At 39.3% G+C, this 13,143-nt stretch overlaps 1 protein-coding gene across 1 annotated transcript; it reads left to right on the top strand.

Moving 5' to 3' along the window:
• The first annotated feature begins 3,179 nt into the window (after positions 1-3,179).
• On the top strand, positions 3,180-8,769 carry LOC117213005 (regulator of microtubule dynamics protein 1-like). Its single transcript, XM_033458213.1, has 3 exons — positions 3,180-3,403; positions 3,463-3,711; positions 8,374-8,769. Exons 1-3 carry the CDS (start codon positions 3,263-3,265, stop codon positions 8,719-8,721), a joined length of 738 nt encoding a protein of 245 aa, XP_033314104.1. The 5' UTR covers positions 3,180-3,262; the 3' UTR covers positions 8,722-8,769.
• Positions 8,770-13,143: the final 4,374 nt, after the last annotated feature.

Raw genomic sequence — 13,143 nt, 5'->3', positions numbered from 1 at the left:
AAGGCAGACAACGTACCCTTAACGCAACGGCCCTTCGGCCGCATCATCGAATTCACCCTGGCGAGGACGGCATCATCCAGACAGCCACAGTTAATACGGCAACGAGCATCTTGGATCGAGGTGCCACGCGGCCCGTTACATTACCGAGCCAACCCGATCCAACACAATACGGATAGCCAGCAATCGACAAGGAGTTGGATAGCAGAACTAATTAATTTCACTGCTACAGAACTTTTTATCGGTATCCTCTCAACGGGGAGATGATGTTACGTCGGACGACTATTTACCTAAACCAGGCCACACACAGCGGGCAACATGGCAACTTACTGCGTAGCCTCAATAGCCTTAAGGACCCACCATAAGTCTCAGGAATTTTCTAGCGAAGGTCCTTCAGACCGAACAAATATCTTTTATTTCAAGTGTTCTTTACGTTTATTGTTTACTACGAGAAGACACGAGAAAATTAGTTTTTCTCACGTACGATGCTTCCCACTAGCAACGTTCTATCGAGAGCGGCTAAGAGCCTTTCTAGTTCACCTAGATTATCGTGTCGATTATCTAATCGTAACGGGAATTTACGACTCCCGTTGACGTACTTTCTCGCGATCGCGTCTCTCCGCGAATAGTCGAATAAACAAATAGAGTTGGGCCGCCGAACTTTTGTACGCCTATTTTTTGAAGAATAACGTCCCAGAAATAGCAGTTAATTTACCCAGTTTGCTGTTAAAAGAGGATAATTGTGATTTGTGCGATTCATTGCTGCACGAGTATGAAGCAAAATTATGCGTTGTCAATTGTTTCTGATATTTTATGATTGATGACGGTTTAAAGTTATGATACTACTTTAGTAAATACAGTTGTAGCGGCACATGAGTCAGAGGACAATTCAAATCATGTTGTTGTCTCGCCACGGAGTATCAAGATCGTTAAGTTACAAGTAATGTAAGAACAAATAGACTCCGAGCAAAACAATGCCGCCGCTACGTCCGACCGTCGAATGAAAACGAATTCAAATTTTCCGATTCAAACTTCCGCCCGACCAGTATAAATAAACGGACGCGATCGCTTGCATCAGAATATACCGAGTGACACATATTAGCGATCATTATGTACGAGTCGGGTTTCCCGCGGGCGAAGATATACTATCGTTGCGAATACAGTAGACATCATAATCATAAACAACCCCCTAACTTCCTTCTGCACAAAAAATGACATAATCCCAGAGAACCAATTCGGCTTCCGACATAAACACTCCACAATTCACGCAATAAACAAACTTACGTCGGACATCTGCTGGGCTCTAAACGCAAAACAACGAGTAGCCGCCTGCTTAATAGACCTCGAAAAAGCTTTCGACACAGTCTGGATTCCAGGTCTCATATACAAATTGATCAAGAAAAATTTTCCTAAATACCTGATTAAAATAGTCTGGGACATGATCACAAGCAGAACATTCGTAATGACTGAAGGTTCACACTCATCAAGCAAAGAATTCTCCATAAAAAACGGTCTACAACAAGGTACAGTAAATTCCCCGTTACTTTTCAGTATTTACAACAGTGACTTACTAAACCTCTTTGATCTCAATACATCCACCCATAAACGCTCCATAGCCTTCGCAGACGACCTAATCACGACGTAACAGGCCGCAAAACCAAAACAATAAAAACGGAACTCCAAGAAATTTTTGAGAAAATAAACGACTATTACCACGCATGGAAACTAAAAATCAACATAAGCAAATGCGAAACCATACTGTTTAGACCCAAGTCAAGTAAAATCGGCCCCGTAGAAAGAGAATACTGCAAAAAATTTCAACTAAGAGAAAAAACAGACAAAGCGGCTCTCATACCACACAAAAATTGCGTAAAATACCTAGGAGTAAACATAGACTATAAATTAAACTACAAGTAGCACTCCGAAATTCAACTTACTAAGGCCAATAAAGCATTCTGGGAAATAAAAAAAACTATTCTACTCCAAACATCTCGACAGCAAAGTAAAAATACTATGCTATCAAGCACTAATCGGACCGATCATAACCTACGGCTGCCCAATCTGGTACAACATATCAGCCTCCCAAATGGAAAAAATTCGCATATTCGAAAGAAAATGCATCAGGGCTTGCTTGAGTACTTACAGATCCGAACACAGCGGATTCAAAAAACATGTAAAAGAAACAAAATAATATACGACCTAGCCAACGTTCACCGCATAGACTGTCACATCCTAAAGCTAATAAGAAACCACTTCGCGCAAGCGGCAAAGATAAAAGAAAATAGTTTAATCTTCAGTTGCTTATTTCCAAATGACGCATATTACAAAAACACTCTGACAACAGGCCACATCCCGCCAGAAGCTTTCCCATACCTTGACGAAAAAAACTACCTCCAGGACCAAAATAACATCCCGATAATTTATCACATAAAAAGAAAAATAGGGACCCAAACTATACTTTACGAAGAAAACCCAGACGGTCAGACCGCAGACACTAGATGGAGACACAACATGGCCCTCCCTCTGAAAGACACCAAAGACAAACATAGAAAAAATTCAAAAAAATATTGGTGGATACTGCACCCATAATAAAATAAGAAAGAAAATCTATTAAACCGATAAAACTCAATCCCGTCCCCGTACAACACAGGTGTAAACATTGTAATCATTGTAATTCTCCTTCTTTTTGTGGTGGTATGGTGATAGGTGCGTAAGGAACTACTCTTGGTGTTTTTAACGAACAATAGTTTATTTAGAACTAATCAACAATCAGAGTTAACAATTAACAATTAACAATTACACTTAACAGACAACTGGTAACAACTAACAAAAAACGATAGACACCGAGAGATCATTCGACGCTTTGCTATGCAAATAGTATCGAGGAGTTACACATTTAATGGCGTAAGACAGACTGACTCTGCTTTTGTTTCGGATCGCGCAGATTCTTCCCTTCGTAGCCCATCGATATTCCCCACTAGCGTGCATTCATTAGATGTGCCGCCAGTGCTGGCACGTGTATGCTCTTCCGAGAATTCGGCGGAGAGAGTGTGAAGATATCGATGGTACATTGGGCACGTCGGTGTTGCGCTTTGGCGGCGTCGCGCTTTGCATCCGGAGCCGTTGAAAAGTTCCGTGGCCCGTGCCGCCACAGATCTATAAATTTTAATATATTATACAAAGTTATTCAATTAGTTTTCATTATTAGAGCAGCAATCAGTACATGTTAACAACAAAATTATGTACCATATAGTCGTTCACTGCTATGGGTATTTGGGGTCTTACAAAAAAGAAAGGTGACAACGAAGCAATCATAACTACAAAAGAAGTTCTCATAGCAAAAGCCGATGCATTATACGAGCAAGAACAATACCAGGAAATACATGACCTTCTAATAAATTATAAAGTAATGACATTATGTATATCACTTATAAATGTAGATAATAAAATTGAATATTTTTATAGGATAGCGGTGATATTGAAATTATATGGCGTTTGTGTAGAGCAATGTATCAACTGTCTAAAATTGTGAGTGAAGTGGATGGAAAGAAATTAATTTTCGAAGCTTATGATTTAATACTTGAAGCACTTGAGATAAAAGAGGATAATTGGGCTGCACACAAATGGGCATCGATTCTTCTTAATTCTAAGACTCTTTATGAAGGAGTCAAAGCACAAATAAAAGAGTCATATAATATTAAGAAACATATGCTGGTATATTTCATGATAATATATTAATATGTATATATATATATATATATGTCGGAGATGAAATGAAAACCGGAGCCTTCCCTATGCAATTTTGAGGAGGCCTTTTAATGCTTTAGCCCAGATTTTATCATAACTGTAATTAAGTAATTGTCATCTGTAATTGTTTGACATTTGTGAAAAGCGAAAGTGGGTTCGAGGTGACAACTGGTCGCTGAACGTAGCCACGGTCACGGGATAAACGTTTTGCCTGACGAAGGTGTGGATTGGTTGTATTGTTCTCCCTAGAAATCACATAGAATTGTACTTTAGAGATGTCGATATAATGGGACACACGTTGTATGAGGAATCAATCTCCAGACAGAAACTGCCTAGCAACGGCGTTTGGATCTTTCTCGATGTTTCCAAGGAGTATATAACAAACTTTTGACAGATATTGCCTAGCAACAACGATTGGAACCTTCTCGATGTTTCCAGCGAGAATATAACAAACAAATGCAGTCGTATTACGAAAAAGATTTTAATCAGAGAGGCATTCGTGTGATCGCCTTGGAAAGTGATACATCGAGTAATTTTTTCCGAGTGATTGAGCAAACGTATTTTTTTGTGTTATAAAATTGTTTAAAGTTTTCCCGTTGACCGTGGATTCGTTTGAACCCCGGATCATTGTTTACAGCGTAAATTAAATTCAATATTTGTAAATTTATCAATCGTTAATTTTCATTATTCGTTAAATTAGTAAATCGTAAGATATATTATTCGTTTCTTTTATTGTTCGATAAAACTTATTATTCTTTAATCTAATTAATAATTTAATTTATCATTTGTTAATCAATCATATCATTTACAAAATTCATTATTCATAATATTTGTAAAACCTTGTTTATTCGTGTAAATATATTCTCTGTTTTGTAAAACAATGGCTAATTCAAACGAAGAATCGTTACGCGCCTTAAATCCTAATGTTAACCCGACATATATGTAGTATCGTGGACGAAAGGCCTGGGAAATATCGGGCGAACTATGAACAATGTCGCGAGAGCCGAGGCGCCGTCGGGCCCATCAATGTGTCATCGGTCTTTTCAAGTGCATAGTTTCGTGGAAAAGACCTACGTGACCCTGGCCACGAGCGTCTGCAGAACACGTGTGCGGTGGGCCTAGGAAAAGGGCAACAGAATGCGACAACAGTTAGTCGAGAAACAGTGTGCGAGTCGAGGAACAGAGTGCGAGTCGAGGAGCCGAGTGCGAGTTGAGCGGAGACGGAGGTTGCGAGTGGCGTTGCCGAGAGAGTGTGGATTGCGCTGTTTTCTGTACGTTTGGTATGAATAGTTCATGTTAAGCCACAATCGTCTTTTCTGTCTGATTAACATCTCTATTGTCCACTCTTTGTGAACATATTACATCACGATATTACATATTTTTGGGGGCTCAACCGGGATTGGACAAGACAGAAAACGAAACGGTTTAACAGAGCTATTCGAGCTAGTTGTGAATTTACCGGTACGCGGTGCGGTAAAAGACGATATCGTTGACTGTTTAAGTTTGTGTTGTGTGAAAAATGGCCAACGTCGGGGACGAACGATTGTCGGGTGAAGAGGGTTCGACGCTGGAGGAGCTGAGGAATAAGCTCGCGCGAATGAACCTCCCTATATCGGGTGCGAGGTCAGTGCTGAGTGCAAGGCTGAATCGGGCGTGTAGGGCTGGACAATCGTATCGTAAGGGATCGACGGGCGGTGAAGAGCTAACCGGTCAACGAGATTTAGAAAGTGTACAGAGAGCTGAGCGTGATTGCAACGAAGATGAGGATGTTGAGAAAATGAATACGAAGGAGTTGAAGGAGCGCCTCGCTAGTTTTGGTTTAAAAACGACGGGAAGAAAAGTAGAATTACGCGCACGGCTACGAGCGGCCATGGATGGTAACGACATATCGTCGGAAGAGGAAAGCGACGACGAAAGTGAGGATGAAGATGACAAGAAAAACGCAAGAGAATACAAGAGAGATACGCGAAGGGTGCATCAGGACCGTGACGAATGTTGTCGAAGGGCATGTGTTGGTTCGACACTGAGTTTTAGAGACGTCGAAGATGCATTAGAGTCGTTTAGTGGCAACAGAGGTGAAAATGTCGAACGATGGTTCGAGTCGTTCGAGGAAGTCGCTGATACGTGCATGTGGTCGGATGGGCAGAAGGCAGTCTACGCAAGGAAGCTGCTGAAGGGATCAGCGAAAATATTTGCGAGCTTCGAGTGTCATGCCAGGACTTGGCATGAGTTGAAGAGGGGGCTAGTGAAAGAATTTTCGAGGAAAGTCAACAGTAGGCAAGTTCATCAGAAACTTGAAGAAACAAAAAAGGACAGTGATGAAGCATGTTTGGCTTACATGTACCGCATGCTCGAGATAGCCAGCCATGTGGACATGGAGGAGGAAGCAAAGGTGGAATACATAGTGGATGGAATAATAGACGACGAGAACAATAAGGCTGTATTGTACGGCGCTACGTCAATCAAAGAGTTGAGGAAGAGGTTAGCGATGTACGAAGAGCAGAAGAGTCGCAGAGCAAAGTCGATTGTGAAGTCGGCTAAAACCCAGAAGAACGGGAAGCCCAGTCAATCTGTAGATGCAATGAAGAAAAGATGCTTCATTTGCGGTAGCGAGGATCATCTAAGTGTTAAGTGTCCGGAGAGGGGAGAAGGTGTTAGGTGTTTCAAGTGCAGCGGATTTGGACATATTGCAGCGAGGTGTACGGCACAACCGAAAGAGACTTGCGTAGTGTCAAGATCCGAAAAGGGGAAGTATGTGAAGGAAGTGGCGATAGATGATTGTAGGTTTGTGGCATTAGTGGATACAGGTAGTAACCTTACGTTCATACGAGCGGATGAGTATGTGAGGTTAGGATCACCACCTCTGGGAAACTGCAAACTTAAGTTTGATGGTTTTGGTTCCGCTGGCAATAGTACCTGGGGCGAGTTTACAAGGGTAATGACGGTCGACGGGTACGACTTTACTGTCACCCTGCATGTTGTCTCGAATAAGGTAATGACAAGACACAGTCTACTCTTAGGTACCGACTTTTTAGACCAGGTAGAGTTGCGAGTCAAACGGGGCGAGGTGACATTTTTACGACTCGACGATCAGACCGACGGTCACGAGGACGCGCCGGATGTACTGAGGGTAAACGCGGTAGAACAGACCGACGAAACAGACCTGACACACGTACGGGAACCGCATTATCGTGAAGCGATTCACGATATCGTTAGGGGGTATAGGCCGGAGAAGAAGCGAGACGTCGGAATAACCGAAAAAGTAGTTTTGGAAAGCGACAAGCCGGTAGCGCGAAGACCGCGAAGACTGGCGCCGTCGGAAAGAAAGGAAGAAGATGATTTGATGGAAGCGTGGACAAACGAGGGTGTCATCAAATCGTCAGACTTGGAGTATGCGAGTCCGATAGGTGTAGTTAGAAAGAAAGATTTGTGTGTGCGTGTGGCTAGATGGGCCTTGTTACTAGGCGAGATTAAGTATCAGGTGTGTCATCGGCCGGGGAAAAGTATGCAGCGTGTAGATGCTCCGAGTAGGAACCCCCTGCCGAGCACTATGTATGTAACGGAGAGTGAAGACGGGCTGATTGCACGGTTGAGAAGGGCACAGAACAAGGACATTGAAGTCCGTAGGATTTTGGACGCCGCAACGTGCAGTCAGTCCGATGGGCAGGTAGTAAGAAACAATATTTTGTATAAGGAGTGTGAGGACGATGTGCTAATAGTAGTATCGAAGGCGATGCGGGCTCAGGTAGTCAGGCAAGCGCACGAGCGTGGGCATTTCGAGGTTACCAAAACAGAAGCTATGGTCAAGAAGGACTTCTGGTTCAAGGGGTTACGCGAAAAGGTCGAACACGTGGTATCCAACTGCCTTGACTGTAGCCTAACCGAACGAAACATAGGTAAGCTAGAAGGGAACCTGCGAAATTACAAGAAAAGAAGAAAGCGTGCGAAGCAGTACCTGAGGAAGGACCCGTGCACACCTCGATTTTATGAAACCTTGGGTCCTAAATGCCGAAAGTGACGCATCTGATGACAGCGAGATAAAAGGCAACATCTGAGGGCAGATGTTATTGCAGGATGGCCGAATGTAGTATCGTGGACGAAAGGCCTGGGAAATATCGGGCGAACTATGAACAATGTCGCGAGAGCCGAGGCGCCGTCGGGCCCATCAATGTGTCATCGGTCTTTTCAAGTGCATAGTTTCGTGGAAAAGACCTACGTGACCCTGGCCACGAGCGTCTGCAGAACACGTGTGCGGTGGGCCTAGGAAAAGGGCAACAGAATGCGACAACAGTTAGTCGAGAAACAGTGTGCGAGTCGAGGAACAGAGTGCGAGTCGAGGAGCCGAGTGCGAGTTGAGCGGAGACGGAGGTTGCGAGTGGCGTTGCCGAGAGAGTGTGGATTGCGCTGTTTTCTGTACGTTTGGTATGAATAGTTCAAGTTAAGCCACAATCGTCTTTTCTGTCTGATTAACATCTCTATTGTCCACTCTTTGTGAACAAATTACATCACGATATTACATATATATATATATATATATATATATATATATATATATATATATATACTTATAAATATTTCATTCCCTGACACAATGTCAAGCAATTGTATCGAATATGTTTAATGTCGCAGAGAGCAATGGAACTAAATCCAAAAGAACCAACACTTATGTACATGCTTGGTACTTGGTGCTATCAAGTTGCTGATTTAACATGGTATCAAAGAAAAATTGCATCTGTAATATTTGGAGAACCGCCATCTTCATCATTCGAGGAAGCTCTAAAATATTTTGAAACTGCAGAGGAAATTGATCCCAATTTCTATAGTCAAAATTTAGTAATGTTGGGAAAAAGCCACTTAAAATTAAATCAAAAAGAGCTAGCTACGAAATATTTAAAAATGGCCCTTGATTATCCTGCAAAGAACGAAGATGATCGAGATGCTAAACAGGAAGCGCAGAAGTTGTTAAAGAAATTTTAACAAACTGGACAGAAGTTATAATCTATTATATGATAAATTCGAATTGAAGGGATAGAAGGGATAAAGAAAAATTTAGAATCTATCTTTTAAGTAGAAGTATAAAATTTATTTACTATAATGTACAATACAACTTATGTGTGATGAGCCTGTTATACACAACATCTATTTACAGTTCCCAAGTAAAGTGGGTAGTAGTTCCCATATAAAGTAGTTCCCAAGTCTAATTAGTTTAGCGATCAGGAGAGTATTCTACTTCTTCTTCTCCTTCTTCTTTTTCTTGTTCATCTTCATTCGTATTCCTGCGACGCCCCAGAATTGCTTCTGCTTGCAACCTGGTGAGCAACTGGAGATATGGACGTGCTGCTGGGCTGCCTGATCTTCGTCCCGTCCTTCCCGTCAGATGGTATAAAAGATAGCGATGCAGGCCAAATTCCGAGATGAATTCACCACATGGGCAAATAAAGCTCACCATAACGTAATTCGGTGGTAAACTGTCTCGAGATTGTGTTCTGATGTGCAAGCTATTGTAACCAAGCGGGCACTCTCCCATCGTTTTGTTATAAGGCACGATCTGGAAAAATAAAATTAAGATAGGTAAATAAAAAATAAATAAATAATAAATAAAGAAATAAAATAAATAATTTCAAACAAATTGTTTGAAAAATCAGTGGAAGAAACGATTTGAAGGAAATAAAATACTTACTGCTCCAAGTGTGGTGAAGATGTATAAGGACGCTTTCAATCGCGAAGCGCTTCCAAACGTGAAGAACTTTCGAACTCGAAGTACTTGCAAATGCGAAGGAGAATCTGGAAAAATAAAATTAAGATAGGTAAATAAAAAATAAATAAATAATAAATAAAGAAATAAAATGAATAATTTCAAACAAATTGTTTGAAAAATCAGTGAAAGAAACGATTTGAAGGAAATAAAATACTTACTGCTCCAAGTGTGGTGAAGATGTATAAGGACGCTTTCAATCGCGAAGCGCTTCCAAACGTGAAGAACTTTCGAACTCGAAGTACTTCCAAATGCGAAGAAGAATCTGGAAAAATAAAATTAAGATAGGTAAATAAAAAATAAATAAATAATAAATAAAGAAATAAAATGAATAATTTCAAACAAATTGTTTGAAAAATCAGTGGAAGAAACGATTTGAAGGAAATAAAATACTTACTGCTCCAAGTGTGGTGAAGATGTATAAGGACGCTTTCAATCGCGAAGCGCTTCCAAACGTGAAGAACTTTCGAACTCGAAGTACTTCCAAATGCGAAGAAGAATCTGGAAAAATAAAATTAAGATAGATAAATAAAAAATAAATAAATAATAAATAAAGAAATAAAATAAATAATTTCAAACAAATTGTTTGAAAAATCAGTGGAAGAAACGATTTGAAGGAAATAAAATACTTACTGCTCCAAGTGTGGTGAAGATGTATAAGGACGCTTTCAATCGCGAAGCGCTTCCAAACGTGAAGAACTTTCGAACTCGAAGTACTTGCAAATGCGAAGGAGAATCTGGAAAAATAAAATTAAGATAGGTAAATAAAAAATAAATAAATAATAAATAAAGAAATAAAATGAATAATTTCAAACAAATTGTTTGAAAAATCAGTGAAAGAAACGATTTGAAGGAAATAAAATACTTACTGCTCCAAGTGTGGTGAAGATGTATAAGGACGCTTTCAATCGCGAAGCGCTTCCAAACGTGAAGAACTTTCGAACTCGAAGTACTTCCAAATGCGAAGAAGAATCTGGAAAAATAAAATTAAGATAGATAAATAAAAAATAAATAAATAATAAATAAAGAAATAAAATAAATAATTTCAAACAAATTGTTTGAAAAATCAGTGGAAGAAACGATTTGAAGGAAATAAAATACTTACTGCTCCAAGTGTGGTGAAGATGTATAAGGACGCTTTCAATCGCGAAGCGCTTCCAAACACGAAGAACTTTCGAACGTCGAGAATTTTCAAACGTCAAGAACTTCGAAGCGTCAAGAACTTTCAACCGTTCTGTTCGATAGTCGAATTGGGAATGTGATCTCCGAGCTAGTTGTCGAGCTTATATAGACGCCATTTCGCTTCATGTTTGCCACCATTGGGTGGGTTAAGACTTTTAAGGGGGCCCCCTAATTAACAGGCTGGTAAAGCCTAAGCAGTTGTTCATTTGTTTGGTGTATGAAACACGGTTGAAAGGACAGACGTATTGTGCATCAGGTATGCGAAACCTTCTTAATTATGGAAAGTCCGAGAATGCTTCTGAGAATATACAATGACAACAGAGTTGGAGGAAAGTGCGATTCTAATTTATTATTGCCCCTTTAATGAGGGTCATAACACCGGTCCGCACCTTTGTTAGACGGAGCGCCCGTCCCGTTGACCGTGGCTACGTTGGGCGGCAGGCTGTCGCCCCGAGCCAAAGCTCACCGTCACTAATCCCGAACAGTTACCATCGGCTTGGATAACTGCGATTGTTTCATTACGGCTATAGTAGACTCTAGATTACAATGTTAGGAGGTTAGGAGGGGCCCCGGCGTCCTTTCGTCTCCGACATATTGAAACATTGAACGATACATCTACCATCGCCTTATTATTTCTTATGCATTAATTACACAGTCGTCGTATTAAGTATATAGTAAGTACAGCAGAGAAATATTTGATCGATATAGTTGTCGGTCGCTTGAGCTATTCCGATGATTATATTGTAAATATCGTTGGCTTTGAATATATTTTATCATCAAGGGACAGCTTCTTATTGTTGGTATTTGGCGGAGGGTTACGATGACGAGTGGTAAACTCCTTCTAGGTAGGTTCAGGGAGAGGACAAGAGGTAGCTATATAATTCAAAAGCATTAATAGTTCCCGTTTTCCTTCTGCTTGAAAGAATGATTTATTGTCATTAGCCGATTTTGCGAAAATTTGTTGAAAAATTTGCGGCTAATTTTCCCTTCAAAGTGTTCCAAAAAAGTGAAAAATTGAAATTTCGAAAAACCCTCCCAGCGTTACCTGGGGAAAACTGTTACCTAACGAATGAACTTTGAGTTTTTGATTTCAGATGATCCAGCACCAAGTTATGAGCAATTCTACTTTTTTCCGAGACACGTCCGAATAATTACTGCCATTGCCGTATTTTTTAATATTTCTCCGTGAAAATTTTATACAATATTCTTCGAATGTCATACTTTAATGTACTATTGGTTTTAATAAAGAGTATCTACAGCCAATCTACCTAAAAAGTTTTGATAAATTCCCATATATCGCGTTATTTCTGTTCGTACTATACCAGGATGGACGGCATTCACTGTAACACCAGTTCCTATATGACATAAAAAATAATGCTTTATCGATTGTATTATTTATTCAAAAATAAATTTTATTTTCTGTTAAAATGACAAAACCTTTCAATTTATTTGCCAATTCCTTTGTAAATAGAATATTAGCTAATTTGCTCTGTGCATATGCTTCGCCAGGCTCATAGGTTTTCTCATTATTCAAATCGTCGAATTTAATTTTGCCACGCTTGTGTGCACTACTTGAAACATTTACAATCCTTGATGGTGCAGAATCTTTTAAAGTGTCTAACAATAAATTTGTTAGTAAAAAGTGTCCTATATGATTCACACCAAATTGCAATTCAATTCCTTCTTATACATATAGGTATACATCTTAGGACATCTCTATAATCCTGCATTATTTATAAGAATGTGAAGCTTTCTTTTCTTGTGTTCTACAATGGAAACAGATAATACAAATTATGCTATAGACCTATTGATTTAGATATAATAAGTTCAGGAAGAATTTCTTCCCAATTTAGTATTCAAAAATAGATGAACACTTTATACATATAACAAAGCTATGTTATTTCATTTCATTTCATACTCTAACATAGGATATGGTATATACCTTTCTTAAATTGCTCTGCAAAATCCCTAATACTTTTTTGAGATGCTAGATCACATGGTCTACAATAAACATATTTATTGCTACTTTCTACTACTATGTCACGGCGTGTCTAAAAAAATGATGATTAATTTTATAAGGTTTTGAAACAGCCGCAAACATTTTTCTAAATAAATAAAACTGCACCAATAATTAACGGCAATTTTTTAGAAATAATCAATAGCATTAATTATCAATAATTTAGTAAAACATTGTACGATTTGTTTTTTCCTTCAAGTAATATACAATGTAAACGGCATAACTGAATTTGTAACAATTCAATCATGAAACAAATATACAATAGATTTTGATAATATTGATTAAAATGCAATAGTCCATTTCTATATATTATAATTTTTCTTAGTTTATTGTCATTGTTAATTTATATTATTTTAATCATAATTAATCATAATTCATCATAATTAATTCGGATTCTGTTTCGAATACATGTCAAGTCATGGATATTGGATGATTCAAAATAAAG

Source organism: Bombus bifarius, unplaced genomic scaffold, assembly GCF_011952205.1.
Source record: "Bombus bifarius isolate JDL3187 unplaced genomic scaffold, Bbif_JDL3187 scf7180000008441_frag, whole genome shotgun sequence".
Taxonomy (NCBI): domain Eukaryota; kingdom Metazoa; phylum Arthropoda; class Insecta; order Hymenoptera; family Apidae; genus Bombus; species Bombus bifarius.
This window is presented reverse-complemented; position numbering and strand designations above follow the sequence as displayed.

What these genes read in the sequence shown, in the direction of transcription:
- LOC117213005 (XM_033458213.1), top strand. Translation starts at nt 3,263, where the DNA reads ATGGGTATTTGGGGTCTTACAAAAAAGAAAGGTGACAACGAAGCAATC. An exon ending in ACCTTCTAATAAATTATAAA is followed by an intron (nt 3,404 to 3,462) that starts GTAATGACATTA and finishes ATATTTTTATAG; the next exon opens with GATAGCGGTGATATTGAAAT. An exon ending in ATATTAAGAAACATATGCTG is followed by an intron (nt 3,712 to 8,373) that starts GTATATTTCATG and finishes TTAATGTCGCAG; the next exon opens with AGAGCAATGGAACTAAATCC.